Genomic DNA, 17,281 nt, shown 5'->3' on the forward strand with positions numbered 1-17,281 from the left:
CCCCCTGGACGCCTCCCTCGGGAGGTGTTCCAGGCACGTCCCTTTATTGTCCCACAATGTATGAATGTTTTGATTGAATTGTCTATGTACAGTGTCTTGAGATAACATGTTTTCTGAATTGCTGCTATATAGGTAAGCTGAATTGAAGTTGAATGATTCAGTTGACTCCTGTTCATACATGTAGTCATATATTTGAATTTTCTTTGCAATCTTATGCCTTTAGCTGTACAGAATAGAGAGCCCCTTGCACTCAACCAGTAAAATTTGTCCATTTGTGCACTCAACAATCTTTCTGAATCTTAGAAGTCCATCTAAGAGTATGGACATACATTTTATGCAAGAACAGACCACAGCCTGTGAACTGCTATGTAAAGGTCAATATGATGGTCATTATTCCTCAAACAGAAATAGGAATTGCATCTTATTTCTCACAGTTAAGTGTAAGTATGTATCAAATGTCCGAGTGTACATACAAGTGGTAAATTGAAGCAGAATATCCATTAAGGTTGGATAGTAGTGAGCCTTAAGGCGGTTTTAAGGTAAAATAATTAGGGTGTTTGTTAAACCAGAGGCTATATGAATGCATGACTGATGATCCAGTGAATTGTGGTGTGTGTTTCTGCAGCTGTGTGGTGGAAAGGTTAAAATCACTGTAATATTTATAAAGCAGTGACACAGAACAAAAGGGTGTGTGGTATGTTTTGCAAACTGAGTCACAAAGACACATCCTGCTTCAGCCCTCGCAGTTCCGTCAGCATCCATGCTGCTTGTAAAAACCCACAGTTTACCTGAAAACCAACAAGCCGTGGAAAATTTGGTTAATATGCAGTACTTTAATTTAGATTTTGTTCTAAAAACCAAATAGGGAGCTTAACCAAACCTGTCTAAATTCTAAAAGGATAGGATGCCTACGTTTTTTTATACCAAAACATAAATCAGACTTATGGAGATCACTGAATATATGCTTTTGAGGTACAAATTATAACGGGAAAATACAAAAAGCACTAATATAAACAGCTGTTTGCTTGGCAGAATAAAAAAAGAAAAGACTAACCTGCTGAGTTTACTTCCTGCTGTATTTATTTACATTCTTTTTCTCTTTGTAGTCTTCTTTTAGAATGGAAAAATTTATATTTCAGCTGATGGTTTTCTTTTTTCCTCTTTTTTGATTCAGTTTTCATTCTCATTTGCATTGCTTGCTATTGCTACATCACAGTTTTATCATAAAAAAAACCTATGTGAGTGATGATAAAACGATTAATGTATCCCATATATATTTCTATTCAATTCAGTTTATCTATATACTGTAGCACCAATTCACAACACATGTCATCTCAAGGCACTTTACAGTTCAACAGATCATACAGTCAAATTGATTCAAAGTTTTCTAAATAAAACCAGTTGATTGCATCGACTCATTGACTCGAAGGCAATCCCTCACACTAAGCATACTTGAAGCGATAGTGCGTCACTTCCAGGGGTCTTTCATTATCAGGATTGTTCTGCCCCTTAGTCAACCTTTCCGGGTGGGTCCTGCTCTTCAAAAGCCAGGTCATTTGTGCTGCTAGGCGTTGATGGAGAGAAGTCAGTTTCTTCAGTCAGTAGGAGTAGATCATGTCTGGGCCTGGTGCTTTCCATTTTTTCATACCTGAGAGTCATCCAGGTCATGGATGAAAAGTTCAGTTTACGCAGCTGGGCGTGAAGTCTTCTAGAAGACTTTTCTCCTCCCACCCAAGAGGCCTCTTCAGGTCTATCTGGTGGTGCAGAGCACTGGTGGTGTTAATCTCAGTGCTCCCCAGATGCCTAAACTGAAAATTTCAAGCCTGTTTCTGTGACGGTCTGAGTAGAGATCGTAGTTAGTGCTGTATTCACATCAGCCCGGAGATCATCTGGTAGCACCTTAAATTAGCTAGCCGTTGCCGGGGTACACAGGTTCTCATCTGAGCCATGATTTTACTTCTTAGGTCAGTAGTCCTCCTATTTAGTTGAGCTGGAATCATTGGGACCAATATCAGGAAGGTTGATGGTGGTCTCCTCATCTGACCTTGTATCTTCAAAAAAACAATATCCTCTATTGTCACATGTTAACACGTTAAACATCTATGTGATATGTGTGCAGGAAAGGGCTTGATTTAATCCTCTTGGAATCAAAGGGTGTGATTTAATGAGTGTATCTTCAGCAGATTGCTAGCTCTACCAGTGTGAGCATCATGACAGCAATATTTTAGGCAAAAGGCTTTTTCTTTTTTATCTGACCAGTAATAGAAAATAGACTGAATACCATTTAGGTTTATGTAAATCCCTTTATTGTCCCACAATGGGGAAATTCACTCTCTGCATTTGACCCATCCTCTTCACGAGCAGTGGGCTGTCATTGTGTGGCACCTGGAGAGCAGTGTGGGGTTATCTGTTTTGTTCAGGAACCCAGCGTGCAGGCTGTGGGGATGGAACCAGGTCCTTGCAACCTTCTCAGAGCCCAGGCACACTGCTCTAACCACTTGGCCAACACTCCCCCAGTACACCTGTATTTCATATAATATATTTCTTGTCCTCCTCTCCTCTCGTACTCCTCTTAGCGCAGCGCTGGCACGGCACATACTAAGCAGCTATCAGACACTACGAACTCTGGATTCACATAATCTCCTGAGTGACATCTTAAGAAGGCTTTGCTTTCAGTTTCTCTCCTCTCACCTTTCACTCCTTCTTCTCATCTAGGTGTTTTTCTGCTTTCATTTTATTTTGGTGTATCTCTTTTATTGTCTCTGGAGGGCTGTCATCAAGAGTTCATCAGCAACTGGCTTTAAAGTGCCATTGTTCTTCAGTACAGTGAAGAAGGGTTATATTCTGCCTTAGAAGAAGGAAACTTGAGAAAAAAGGGTCAGTAGGATTTCATCAGCAAGATTTCAAGGAAGTCCGTTCCAATTAACAGGTTTTTACCTCTTATCTTCCTAGACTTAATTTAGGCAAATGATGATAGTATTTTAAAACTAATTTATTTTCTAAGAAAAATAATAAAAGCCACTCTGAAAAATTTCCATTTTTCTTTAGACAGAGGAAGCTCCTCAAACTTCATGAAATATTTATTTTAGTATTTTAGAACTCAAGAGCCTTTATTATCATTACAAACCTAGGGTGAAATTTTGTCAGGACACATGGTTTAGACTCAAAAAGAGATAAAAATATACACACAAAACTATATGGCACTTTGGGAGGAAAAATGGCTCACTTATAGCAGCTGAAAAAATACTTCTAGAAGTATCACATGGTATAATTATATAAATTCTCCTAGAAGTGTACATGGTGATGTAGCATGGTGAACTGAATTTATATAAAGTGCAACTTGTGCTATAGCAGCCTATGAATGGCCATTGGTCATGAAATGGACTGCTTCAACAATGCAGTCTTATTAACTTTGTGACACACACAATAATGTGAATAGTCCAATATTTTTCACTTAGCAGTTCTTTGTCGTTTTAGCTTTGTTTTGTGGTTCTAATCTTGTTGAAGACCAATGACCTGTGATTGAGACAAAGCTTTCTGATGCTAGACAGCACACTTCTCTCTAGCCTCACATGATAATCTTGAGATTTTAATGCACCCTGCAGAGATTGAAGACATCCTGTGGCAGAAAAATTGAAGCAGTTCCACAACACAACAGATTCTCCTCAAAGTATGACTGTAGGGAAAGTGTTATTTTCTTGATATGCTTCATTTTTTCCATCTGTGAACATAGAGCTGATGGCCTTTTTCAAAAAGTTCAAATTTTTTTCCTAATCTGTCCATTAGACTGCCCCCAACAATCTTTGCAGCTTGTCAACATGTGGTTTGGCAAATTCTGGTCTGGCTTTTTATGACTTCCTTTCAACAATGGTGTCCTCCTTGGTCGTCTCCCGTTAAGCCCACTTTGGCTCAAACAGCAACGAATGTTGCAACCTGACACTGATATTCCTTCAGCTTGAAGTTCACCTTTAATCTCCAGAAGTTTTCCTGGGCTCTATTTTTTGCATTCATGTTATCGTTCTATTTGTCATCAGTATCTTAAATTTCTGAATAGTGACGACCATTTAGCTGGGCGACCCACACACAAATGGCAGAAAGCCTTTGCCAAAAAAAAAAAGAAAGCCTCTGCACACTTTCCAATTTTATCTAAAAGACATCCAGGAATTGTTGATCCAAAAGCCCCCAGTCAGCATCCAGTCCTTCTTATACAGCCCAAAGCATTACCATATAAGGTGATGCTAGAACCACACTTGTCACCATATGCAGGAAATAAGAATATCCATTTTAGCTGACCCACACAGAAGAGTGAACAGATATAGAAATGGACAAATGCAACAGTTATTTAAAATAAAAAAATAAATCAATCTTCAACAGTCTGCATAATTTAATTAAAAAAAACAAGGAAATTCACTTTGCATTTAACTCATCCCCTTAGTGGAGATTAGTTGCACTCCAATCATTTGCTCTGGACCAAATCACCAATGTTGTGTTAATTCCAAACCAATTGGTCTCGTCGTTTCAACATAACTCAATCACTTCCCCCCAAAGCTATTTAATCAAATAAAACTCCACAATAAGGGTTTAGGTGGGATTGATCAACCTTCAAAGTCTCAACAATGGACAGATTTAGTGTTATTTCTTGGCTTAACATGCGTCACAGACTACACAATTACAGAAACAGAGAACGTCGCTTGGAGTTTTGGCATTACATCCATAGTTATCTGATTTGTTCTAACTGATGATGCTGATCCTGCCTTTGAAACCACCTCTACCGGATCTTTACCAGAGTGATACACTGTATATACGTCCAAGCGGCCTCGGAAGATGGCCGCTCACACTGAGTCTGGTTCTGCTGGAGGTTCCTTCTTGTTAATAGGGAGTTTTCCTCTCCACTGTCACTACAAAAATGATTGGTGAGAGGGATTCCTTTGAGTCAATGATAAATACAGTCAGCTGGATTTATTTAAATGGAAACCTTTGAACCAATCTGACTGTATGATTTGGCTGAATTGTGATCACATGTTGTGGCACTATATAAATAAACTGAATTGGATAAGTTGGGCTGGCTAGGCTCTATCTTAAATGTTGAACAAAATATAAACTAATTAATCAAATGTCTATATTAGCTTGATTATTTCTGCTTTTGGCCAACGCCAACAAGTAATTACACATCTTAGACTTGTTTTAATAAAAGGTTTTACTCCAACGGTTTGAAGAAAAAGCCTTAAAGACTCCAATATCACAAAAATAGCCAAACTCCAAAAAGCTCTTCAATGAAAATCTGCATTGAACATTAGGAAATCAAAAAGCCTGGCTTCCTCCAGTTCACTCAAAGTCAAAGTCATGACTAAATCTGATTAGACTAATTATAGAGAGAGTTGCAACTAATCACAGTTTTTCATTGAACTGTTTTTGCTTGTATCTGATTTTTTCTTTTTTCCACACTTTGTTAGTCTTATGGTCTCAATTTGCATTTTGTTTTTCTTTTCTTTTTTAACTTCAGACTGTTTTGCATCTAAAGCGGAGGACCGACTTTTCAGGAAGCTTTTCAGGCGGTACAACCAGTTCATCAGACCAGTGGAGAATGTTTCGGACCCTGTTACTGTAGAGTTTGAGGTTTCCATCTCGCAGCTTGTTAAAGTTGTAAGTTTTCCATTCCATGAAACATACTCTTGACCTACATAAAAAGGCAATGAGAGCAGAACTTAGTCCAGTGTTTTTAATGTTTTTTAAATGCTTTGTACTAACACAGTTGTTTTCTTTTTGTGTATGTGTGTGCAGGGAGGGGGATGAGAATTTAGCTGCTATAAATTCTCATGTGAAAGGGCCCTTTTGTTCAAATCAATCAAAAGAAAATCTTTAGATTAAGAGGAAAATTTCCTAAAGGAAACTTTTTCTTATTGGACTGACTTGCACCTATATATGCATGCTTGGCAAGTTGGGATCAATCTAGAGGGAGTGCACTGACCTGACTGTGTGGGTGTGATCTGATGAAATTGTCTTGTCTGTCTGTGCATGCATTCTCATGTGGCCGGGGTTGGCTGATGGGCTCCTGTGGGTGGCTTAGGTACAATCGTGAGAATCCCTGGACCGTAAATCAAACTCGATGAGTAATATAGAGAATAGAAAAGAGGGGGTGACACTTTTACCTCTATATATTATTAAGATGACCTTTTCAGCTGGACAACTAATACTAGAGAGGACACAGAAAGGAGAAAGAACAGTTTTATTTTTTGTTATTCCCAGCAAATTTAGCGGTTTTCACATTCAAGCAACCTTTTTATACCATTTCAAATGGGGACTTTTTTATTCTCTTTTTTTTTGCAGGATGAGGTGAATCAAATAATGGAAACAAATCTATGGCTCCGACACGTGAGTTCACAAACAGACACACAGATGCATCACATGTGTGAAAGTATGCTATATAGTTAAATCACTGAAGCCAGAGAGGTCAGAAGAGTATCACGGTTGTACTTGCACTCTATGATGCTTTTTTTTTCATGTATAACATATCAGGAAGAGCATTCAAATACTTAAAAAGCAACAAATAAAGAACCTGCAAGCTCTTAAGCTAGCAATAAAATTAGCTTTATTACTTGAGACACTCTGAGATCTACAGTCCCAAGCATATATTCACAGTATATATATATATATATATATATATATGTGTATATATGTATATATATACTGCATAAAAAAATAACATTTTCATTGCAAATGAATTAATTAAATCAAGTAATTTCTAGATAAAGTAAAACACCATACGGTTTCAGTGACAGTAAACTTGCCTTTTGATTGAAACTCATGGCCAGGATAATCTACGCTACCTGAGCCTATCAGGAATCAGCCAGGCAATCAAAATATTAAGTTGGTGGATGGATAAATGGAAAAACCAGTGTAGCATGAACTGGTTAATTAAAAATCTTCTGGGTCATGACTGGGTTATTAATCCATCTCGCTAATGAATAAATTCATATTTAGCAGCATTCAAATAGCCAAGGCTGATGGATCCACAGCTCATAAAACGTAACCTGCAGGTGTGTGAAACAGTAAGAGTGTGCAATAATCCTTTAATTGTCAGCGAGGAATTTATTCATAGTTTCACTCTTCTCTTTGTATATATATATATCTGTTGTAGGGATTTTTGACACTGTAGAAATTATAGTTGATAAATTTGTCCTGAAGAAGGAGCAAATGAAATTGCTCTGTGAAATTTGATATCACAATAGTACACATACAAGGCTTTTAAGAAGCAGAAAACAGTTTTGTGTTTCTTAAAAGCCAAATACATTTTTCTTTTTATTTCTAAAGAGATTTTTTGCTCCCAGTCACCAGTTTACAAGTTAAAGATATTTCTGATATCTACCCAATTCCAACAAAAACAATTTTATGTGTAAAAACTTGCTTAATCGCTTCTTGAATGAGTTCCTTACATGTAAACAAGAAGTTGCTTCCCAAGATTGGTAATATAAATTTTACACTTTAATATGTGATATAAACATAATCGATCCTTAATCTTTCAGAAATTGGGAGGATGACCTGAACAAATTGCCTCTGATTTCATAAACCAGCATATTTAGCTCTTTCATCTGCTCCATTTGTAATAGTTCTATAAAAGGACAAGAATGCAGCCAGGGAGGTAATATATTTTAATATGATTTTATCCAGTATTTAATTAATACTGAAAAAAAGATGATGCTATTTTATGCATTTCTTTACTCCTCCTTTAAAAGAATCCCATGCAATATTAATGGAAGTATTTTTTTTTTTTTTCAGGAGTTCCTTACACAATCCTGCAGCATCATTACACAGAGAAAATTTGATATAGAATGAGAAAAACTACAGTATAATATTTTCAAAATATTTTGATGTTTCTCTTTCAGATTTGGAATGACTACAAGTTAAAATGGAAGCCAGCAGAGTTTGATGGAATAGAATTCATCCGAGTTCCATCAAACAAGATTTGGAGACCTGACATAGTTCTCTACAACAAGTGAGGCTTTCACCTTTATCTGTCAAAATTCTTCTGTACTTGTCACGCCGTAACTTTGAGTTGGACCAAAATGCAGAGACAGAGAAAGCAAATAGTTTTATTTTTTATTTTTAAGGAAAAGCAAGTAACAAAATAGGTGAAGAAGTTGTTGGTGAAGATTCTCAGTCATCCAGGTCATACTCATTCCAAAAAAAAAAAAAAGAAAAAGGAAAACAATCCAGTGGACTTTGTTTCCAACCAAGTCTTGTTGGGCTACTGTATAAAACCTCGAACACAACGCTATTCTCGACATTTTGAATTGAAAAAGCTTATTGGATAGGAAGCGAAACATCTTCAAAGTTGGAAACGCGGTGTAGAAATTACAAAAACGACAGGAAACATAGGGAGTCAGAGAAGAACAAAAAAACAGGAATCCCGAGAGTAGCAGGAGCAGAGAAAATACCAGGTTGATAACCATAAGAACCACTGAGGAGAAAGAGCAATAGAAAAGCTTCTAGATACTCGGTCTGAATCCCAATCTGGCCCCTAAAGACTTGCCCTAAGCACTAACCCTCTGTTTGCATGTTCCTTTGGAAGGTCTGCCACATTAAGGGCCATCCCAAACCATGTAGTGGGTAAGACTAGTGGACGATTCAGCCCTTAAATAGCATGTCTGCATCAGTGCAGGCTCACTGGAATTTGGAAGCAGGTGTAAGAGCAAACTAGTGGTGGTGGAAACGTGCATTCAAATGAAAGTTACGCTGTTTTCTGCATCTTCATCACACTGACAGAAAATCACAAGTTAGGAAATAGAAAAAATGATGTCATGAATCCCTAAATGGAAGGTCCTCTTTGAAATAGTTTTATTTGACTGGTTAGTGACTGGGGAGTGTTGGTCTAGTGGTTAGAGCAGTGTGCTTGTGCTCTGAAATGGTTGCAAGTAACCGGTATTGTCCCCACAACCTGTACCCTGGGTTCCTGAGTAAGACCCTAAACCCCACACTGCTCCCCGGGCCCCACACAATGGTAGCCCACTGCTCCCCAAAGGGATGGGTTAAATGAAGAGATAAATGTCTACAATGTGAGAACAATAAAGTTAAATTACCGAATGTTTGCTGTTATGTTAACCTGTGCCAAAGAGATACAGCTATGAACACGCTTTATGAATGACTGCATTCCCTCCAGTGAAAGGGAATGCAGTCATTCATAAAGCGTGTTCATAGCTGTAGCTCTTGTGATTTTTTGTCAGTGTGATTTAACTGGGAGTGACACTTGATAGTTAAGGGGTAGTGTTTAGGGCAGTTTAGGATTGGGCTGCACTGGAATTTAGTTGTGGGTTTAACAGCGATCTTATAGTGGAGGACACATGTTCCAAAGGTTTGCTGCATCTTTGTCACATTGACAGCAAATTAGGAAAAAGAAAAAAAGTAATTTATTACAAAAAGGTAGGTCCTCTTTGAAATAGTTTTATTTGACTGTATCACTTTGTTTTCTAATGTTTGATTTCATGTCAACTTGCACCACAGAGCTACAGCCATGCACATAGGATATCACTATGTAGCCATAGCAACAGTTGTTTTCATTTCGAGTGTATAAAGAGGACGTCCCATTCTCATTTATACCCCCAGTCAAGATGCCTTCCACAGCTGCGAGTGTGACTTTATCGGGAGTGACTCGATAGTGAAGGGATAGTGCATAGGGGCAGTCTGGGATTGGGCCAGAGCACAGAGAGAGTGGCAACAGGGAGCAAGGGAGAGTAAACAGGGAAACTAGGAAAATCTATCTAAAATTCACAAAGCACAAATTAAAGACAAGACTTACATAACCTAGAATAACTATGGAAATACCAAACTAATCAAGGAGGGAAGTCAGGAGAAAAAGGCAACAATAATCAAAACTAGAAAAAAACTCCAAAAATAACCCTAACAACCCTGATCCTGACAGAGCTGATATAATTTCTTTTAGGAACTGTTTTTTGACTACCTCAAAAATAAACAAAACTGAAAACTAAATTATTACTACCGAGAGCAAAAGCCAAGAAAGTTGTTCAGCTTCTGAAATATTTGAGTACTAATTTATAAAAAATAAAAAAAAGTTTAATATGATATGTTTAATATGATGATCCTCTTATTGGATGAAATATTTGCTTTTTCTTCATGTCCTACTAAACTCCACTTGTGTTATGTCCTTTCAATCTTTGGCTGCCTGGGAAATATATTGCTATCCCTACTGAACAGTGCTGTAGGTGACTTCCTTGTAGAGGACAAGACCAAAGCCTTGCTGAAGTTTGATGGCACGATCACCTGGGTTCCTCCTGCTATTTTCAAATCCTCCTGTCCAATGGATATCACCTACTTTCCTTTTGATTATCAAAACTGCTCCATGAAGTTTGGCTCCTGGACTTACGATAAAGCCAAGATTGACCTGGTACTCATCGGATCCAAGGTCAGTAGTTGCATCAAATTAAAAAAAAAAAAAAAAAAAATTGAAATTGACTTCACAAAACTAAAAAAAAAAAATGCCTTTTTCCTCTTTTCAAATGACCTCTTTGAACACATTTAGGCATAAATATGTAAGAGCTTAGTAAAAGCTGGATGTAGGTGTGTCTCTCCCTCCAAACACCTGAATCCGATGTTTGAATGACCTCCTCAGCATGCAGTCTAGTCCTTCTACTGACCTGATTATCTGTTTCAGCTTTGTTGAAGCAGAGACACAATAAAAAAGCTGCAGGACATCAGACCTTGAGGACCGAAATAGAGGAACCCTTGTCTAGACTTTGACTAAACCATTCTGATGTTCCTCACAATTCTATCAGTTTCTATGTAATTGCCCTGTTGGAAGGTGAAGGAGTTTAAAATAGCTTCTAATAGGTTTTCAACCTGGATCATCCTATATGTTTAGCCTAATCTTTTCTATCAAGTGATGGAAGCAATAGTTTCCACTCACCAATATTTTCTATCACATCTCTAATTGCTTTATGGCAAAGTTGAAATCATGTTAAAATTAAACTGGAAAACTAATAACTTCTGAAACTAATTGGGTAAACATTATAGGTAGTTTCCAGGGGCTCAGTTAAACAACCCCCTGTTTTTTTCTTTCATATATCAATCTAATCACACTGTTTGTAAAACTGCTTTGGAATTTACAATAAAGTGCACCAATTTAATTGATCCACCATGAGCAAATGTAACTTGTATGCAAGCACTACACTAACTTTCAAGAATTAATTAAAACATGGATCCTAATGGAATTTGTTAGATCAAACTTTAGGACAGCAATGAAACACACACACAGCATGCAGCTTTAGTAGACACTGCTCAGAGATGACTTGCCGGTGCAGAAATCAGGCATTAGAGAATAAAAACAAATTAATATGCATCTCAGTAAAACAAAGCAAAATAACAAAACATGATTTTGAAATTCACTTCAATATAACAAAAAGTGAAATTCCTTTGAAAATAAATCTGAACACACACAAACAACAGTGGAAATTATTGTTACTAAATGTAAAGCAGACAATAATATTACCACTTTTTCGAGGTACAACCTATAATTTCTATAAATATGAATTACTATGTAAATAAGAAGATAATAAAAAATGGATTCCATGATTTATCTCTGCATATGAAACCCAGCTATTTCCTTGTCTTTTTTGAATACTCTGGCTGTTTCGTAACTGCTTTGGTTGTATTTAATTTGCCTTTAATCTTTTATCAACTGTAGATAAACATCCTTGCAAAGATGGTACCCTAGTGGCTTCACATTTATGATTTTATTACTATGCTTTTAACGTCCAACTGAGTTAGTTTTTATATAATAAACCTAATTTAAAATGAACGATCTCTTAAGCCTTGTCTGTTGCTGTTCTTGTAGTTGATTATTCAGTTTTTAAAATTTGACCCGTTTCCTAGGTAAACCTGAAGGACTTCTGGGAAAGCGGGGAATGGGAAGTCATTGATGCTCCAGGCTACAAACATGACATCAAATATAACTGCTGTGAGGAAATCTACACGGACATCACATACTCCTTCTACATCCGGCGCCTGCCTCTGTTCTACACCATCAACCTCATCATCCCCTGCCTCCTCATCTCTTTCCTCACAGTGCTGGTTTTCTACCTCCCATCTGACTGTGGAGAGAAGGTCACGCTCTGTATCTCTGTCCTGCTCTCCCTCACTGTGTTCCTGCTTGTTATCACAGAGACCATTCCCTCAACGTCACTGGTCATCCCTCTCATCGGAGAGTACCTGCTCTTCACAATGATCTTCGTCACACTCAGCATAGTCATCACTGTGTTCGTACTAAATGTGCACTATCGCACACCAATGACCCACACCATGCCATGTTGGGTGCGGTCGGTATTTCTCAAAGTGTTGCCAAGGATTATGCTAATGCGTAGGCCTATTGATGAGGAGGGTAAGGCCGGGTGGTTGGACAGCAGTGGGGAAGCAGGAGGAGCTGGAGGGGGAGGAGGAGGCGGTGGAGGGAAAGGAAGGAAGAAGTGCAAGAGCAGCTTAAAACAGGTAAGGGATACCTACTTTTTAACTGGTAGTCTGCTTAAGAAAAACTCATCCTGGTGAGTTTTGTTTTTTTAAGTTTTAACTAACTCAAAAAAGAAATATAAATTTGTATTGTAGAAAATGGTTTTAATGACATTCTATCCTTAAAAACAATTAACCCTACTTAAATCAAATAAGTTCTGGAGGAGACTTCTTGGAGCCATCGACCAATCTTTTCCATGGTGCTGTAGAATGTTTGACACCTTCTACAAGGTCATATTAATGAGACCATGATCTGGGCTTTAACTTGTCCTGGAACATATCAGTTATGGATTCATATTTTTACATCATCTGACATCAGGCTTGTATAAAATCTTTGCCTCTTAATATATTAAAAGTCACTTGTTTCACTGTAACTCCTGCATAATTGCTGAAGCCTATACATTTAGCATTTCTTCTAATGTATTACCTTCATCTCTATGTTGAAGTAAAATATACTGGCCGCAGTGCTGTCAAATGTGGGCTCTCTGGTGGTTTTAATCAATAAGGGTGTTGAGAGGATCCTGCTAACCAATCATGGTAAGCAAGTGTTGTCGATGATTTACAGTGAAGGTCATGAGGTTCGTTTTCATCAGCTTTTTCTAATGTGTATTTTGAAGTATAACATCAAAAAACATGAATAAATCATCAAATTCAAATAAACTCCCTCACATTCACAAAGAGTTTATGTTAATTTGAAATGGGTTTTTGCTTTTGCAAAAAAAGGGTTGATTCACAATATGGGAGATGGTAACACTTTTTTCGAATCAGCTCTGACGTTGCAAACTTTTAATCACAAGGCTGATCAGCTGTGTCTGCTGTCGGCGTCTTCCTAAATTTTCAGATTATGCACAAAAACATGGCTGGAAGCAACATCGACATCACTAACCAACATGTTGATATTAGAACAATTTGTCTTATAGCAACACATTCATTAAAACTTCCCTCCATTACTTATGGCAGCCTCCGCTTTCTGCTTATTACAGCAAAGCATGACAACGTACTGTATGACGACATAATTCTATGTGTTGTTTGGTTAATTTACTTTAAACCAAATGGAAACCCCACAAATTTGCATTTCCCTTTTTTTCAAATGTTTTAAACTTTGCTTAAAATTAGCACTTTAGTTGTAGGGGAACGTGGCTAGAGTGGTTTTCCATTGCCTGGTTTTGTCAAATCTGAAAGGACTGATTCATAATCACTCAAGTGTCAAGTAATACTTTCACACAGATGGTTCTGTAGGTCCTAGATCTTCTTGTTTTCCCCCAGCAGGTCGGAGGAGGATCTCTCAACTGTCTAGAAGTCAGTGGGGATACTAAGCTCTCGACCATGGAGGGCTGCACTAGCAAGAAATGTCCTTGCCCTGGTCTGCATGTGAGGGAGATCCCAGAGACACCAGAGTTGGGAAAGCTGAGTCCACAGAGCATAAACACAGTGATGGCCTTCTCTGTAGTGTCACCTGAGATCAAACAGGCCATTGAGAGCGTCAAGTACATAGCCGAGAACATGAGGAGTCGAAACAAGGCTAAAGAGGTGATGGCTTCTTTCTGCTTTTCAAATTTGTTCGGTGATGTTGACTTTACACTCCAAGACTAGATTATAGCACATAAAGGTTTGGGGTGCAGTCAGTGTCATGTGTGCTAATAAAGAGAATAAGAAATCCCTCTCTGCAGCTTTCAAATTATACTTTTTATGAATCTAGAGGGATTTTTGGCAGTTTAGAAAACAGGGGTAATGGTTTTATATTTTAACCATCTACTGTACAGAAAAACAACAAAAAGAAAAGCAGCCATTTAGGTGTTGATGTGTGGTAAATATTATTTACTCCAAAAAATTATATTAAAGGAAACTCATGGATGTGTTAAAATTGTGTTTAAATCTTAGATTGACCATCTTGTATTTAAAAAATCTATGAAATGAATTAGTGAGGCACAACGTAAAGACAGCCTAGAAAGAGTGATTATGAGAACAATTTAGCTGATTACTCTGTGTGTACAGACAAGAACAGTTTTTAAAATGTTTAGTTTTACATTTGAACTCTCTGTGTTGATGTTGTCATCATATTATAAAACCAAATATTACTTTGTTGGTTTTCCAGAGAAATCTTAAAACCATTTCACACAAAAAATAACTTTCTCTCTCTGTTATATATACAGTTTAAATGAATTGCTCAATGGGCTACAAATGCAGCAGCAGTTCGATTGCTTTAAAACTATAGGCCAAAAAACATTCTGTCAGAATTACAGACTAGGAGCTGCGGTCAAAATTAGCTTCAGGGAATAGACTGCTTTGAGAGTTAACAATGCTGTTAGAACTGAGTGTGTATTTAAGGCTCGTCCTGTTTTTCTGTGAGATTTAAGGAAAGAGGAGGAAATCTGAAGAGGAAACAAAATCATTGATCTGAAAAAGCTGAGGCTCAAACTGATTTTCAAATTTATTGATGCTGTGGATTGAGTTTGACTATCATAGGTATTTATCAATGTATAAATAGCCGTTTAATTTTATATTGACTCTCATTTAGTGCTCAGTTTACTCTTATCCTGACCTTACCCATTTGTCATTTTTGCTATTATATCTTATTATGTTAAAAACTACAACTACATGTTTTTTTTTTTTGCCTTCTTTTTTACTCATAGGTGGAAGACGACTGGAAGTATGTGGCTATGGTCATTGACAGAATCTTCCTCTGGGTCTTTGTGACCGTGTGCATCCTGGGGACCATGGGCCTGTTTATCCAACCTCTTTGTGGTTTTGTCTCTTAAACATCTTAAAACTTAGGGTTCTCAGTGACAGTTTGATAATAATCACAAAACACTTATTTCTTGGTTAACTGATGGTAGGATGTGGCTCTGAGTCCTATAACACAACTGCATGTGCTGATTTCATTCAGTAATAATCAAGTGAAGTTAAAAGATGACATTATGAATACATTTATTATTATATAAAATATGACAATACATAAGGCTGTAATGCAGTAATTGGATATCTTTGACAGCTGATTACTTTGACATAACTGATAATGTCTGAATCCAAAGTCATGCAGTCTTTTTTGTCAAAGTCTACTATTAAAAAAATAGTAAACAAATTATTTTTTTCAGTTTGAATTGAAACTAGCAGCACATTCAGTAACATTTTTGGGCTTAAACCTCCTCCAATATTTGCTAAAGAACTGAAGGTTTTTAGAGCCAACAAATGACAGACTCTCTCTAACAAACTGAACAAAACCGCCCTCCAACAAAGTACATAGCTGTTAAAGCAATATAAGCTTCTCAGTGTTATTCTCTGAGCCTCTGTTGTAACAGGCGAATCTAATTATTGTTTTTCCTGTAGTTTATTTATTTTTTCTAATTTTAAGTGTCTGGTTTTCCTTGCAGGCTTTTTTTTTCAGGTTGCTGTAATTACAAAGTATGTCATTATAGATGCCATGTCCTTTTGTCTTATAACGCATTGAATTGCCTTGTAAATGCTTTCTGAAATCATGCTTGATTAGTTTCTCTTAAAATAGCATCTCATTTATGATTTCATCAGAGGACTCTTAATGCCTGATTCCATGGCTAATAATTAAACCTATTTTCATTGTCAGTTAGGATTAGTCTATTTACTAAATGCAGAAGCGTATAAGATACATGCATGAGGGATGTGATGAATGCTCTCCCCTTGGAGCTTGGTTATACAGTGAATTAATGATTACTGTAACTAATAATAAATCAGTATGTCTCTCTTCTTCTAATATGCTTTAATTGCACAATAGGACGGCTGTTTGCTCAGTTTGAACTCTGCAAAAAGTACCAAAAATGTATTAAATGCAAAAGCAATTAAATCACTCTTCTTTCACTGCTTAAACCCATGGCCTTTTTCATTAGGGGATCTTAAAAATAGGCCATGGCTTAAATTTCTGGATTACTTGTTAGCATTAGCACAAACAGCACACCAGCAGCCTCGCAGCATATTTTAGCTGGATGATGTGGTGAATTTAAAGCTCAGATGACCAACTGTTACAACCAGTAATGTAAAAATACTGTTTGCAACATGTGCTCCTTAAGCACGACACACTGGCCAATTGGGGGAATGGATACTGTGCCAGCTAACATAACTAGAAACAAGCCAGGTTTACCGGAACTGGACATATTTGGAAATGTGGTACAGGAACAATGAGCATACATTTTGAGTGTGGGATCAAGGCTCAGACTCTCAGGTCCATTACAAACTGGACCACTAAAAGCACGACAAATGCGTTTTAAGCTTATGCAGGAAGTACCCATAATTCAACAGCGCTATTCTTTAACCATAACAGTCAAAACTGCAGCCACCTCAGAGCAATGTTTTCCTGAGGTCTTTATTATTAATTAACTGGATATATATATATATATATATATATATATATATATATATATATATATATTTTTTTTTTTATTTTTTTTTATTCTACTAACTTGCCGCTGTAAAAGGTTTTCTGATTGGCTCTAAATTGTTTTTACTGACCTTGTTAGTTCCACCGTAATCTCTCCTTTGAAATCGGGGTCTGTGTACCCTCTGTTTATGCAGTGCATACCCCATAGTCTGGCTGGCCAGGCTAATCCAGATAGGGATCAGAGCTTGGCATCAAGCACATGAAAGCATGGATACATCCTGGCTTGTCTTCATGCATGGCTGTTGGTGATACTATAACAATAGGTGGACATTTTTAGCACACAACCAGTCCCTTAGTGCCACATCAGTATTGTGAACATAAAAGTCAACCTGAGCTTTTTTGCTGACCATAACCAGCACT

General features: G+C 37.3%; 1 protein-coding gene across 2 annotated transcripts in view; it reads left to right on the forward strand.

The window, feature by feature from the left end:
* The window catches only part of LOC107093753 (neuronal acetylcholine receptor subunit alpha-3-like), a 19,853-nt gene extending 3,010 nt beyond the window's left edge, over positions 1–16,843 (forward strand). The window contains exons 2-8 of one of the 2 annotated variants that reach the window (XM_015389001.1): positions 5,504–5,643; positions 6,328–6,372; positions 7,884–7,993; positions 10,210–10,417; positions 11,884–12,495; positions 13,780–14,043; positions 15,147–16,843. In XM_015389001.1, the coding sequence (XP_015244487.1) occupies positions 5,504–5,643; positions 6,328–6,372; positions 7,884–7,993; positions 10,210–10,417; positions 11,884–12,495; positions 13,780–14,043; positions 15,147–15,272 (1,505 nt within the window). In that variant the 3' untranslated portion in view covers positions 15,273–16,843. The remainder of the gene's footprint in view (positions 1–5,503; positions 5,644–6,327; positions 6,373–7,883; positions 7,994–10,209; positions 10,418–11,883; positions 12,496–13,779; positions 14,044–15,146) is intronic. The other variant, XM_015389002.1, reaches the window with a different exon arrangement.
* The last annotated feature ends 438 nt before the right edge of the window (positions 16,844–17,281 follow it).

Source organism: Cyprinodon variegatus, unplaced genomic scaffold (assembly GCF_000732505.1).
Source record: "Cyprinodon variegatus isolate N-32 unplaced genomic scaffold, C_variegatus-1.0 Scaffold445, whole genome shotgun sequence".
Lineage (NCBI taxonomy): Eukaryota > Metazoa > Chordata > Actinopteri > Cyprinodontiformes > Cyprinodontidae > Cyprinodon > Cyprinodon variegatus.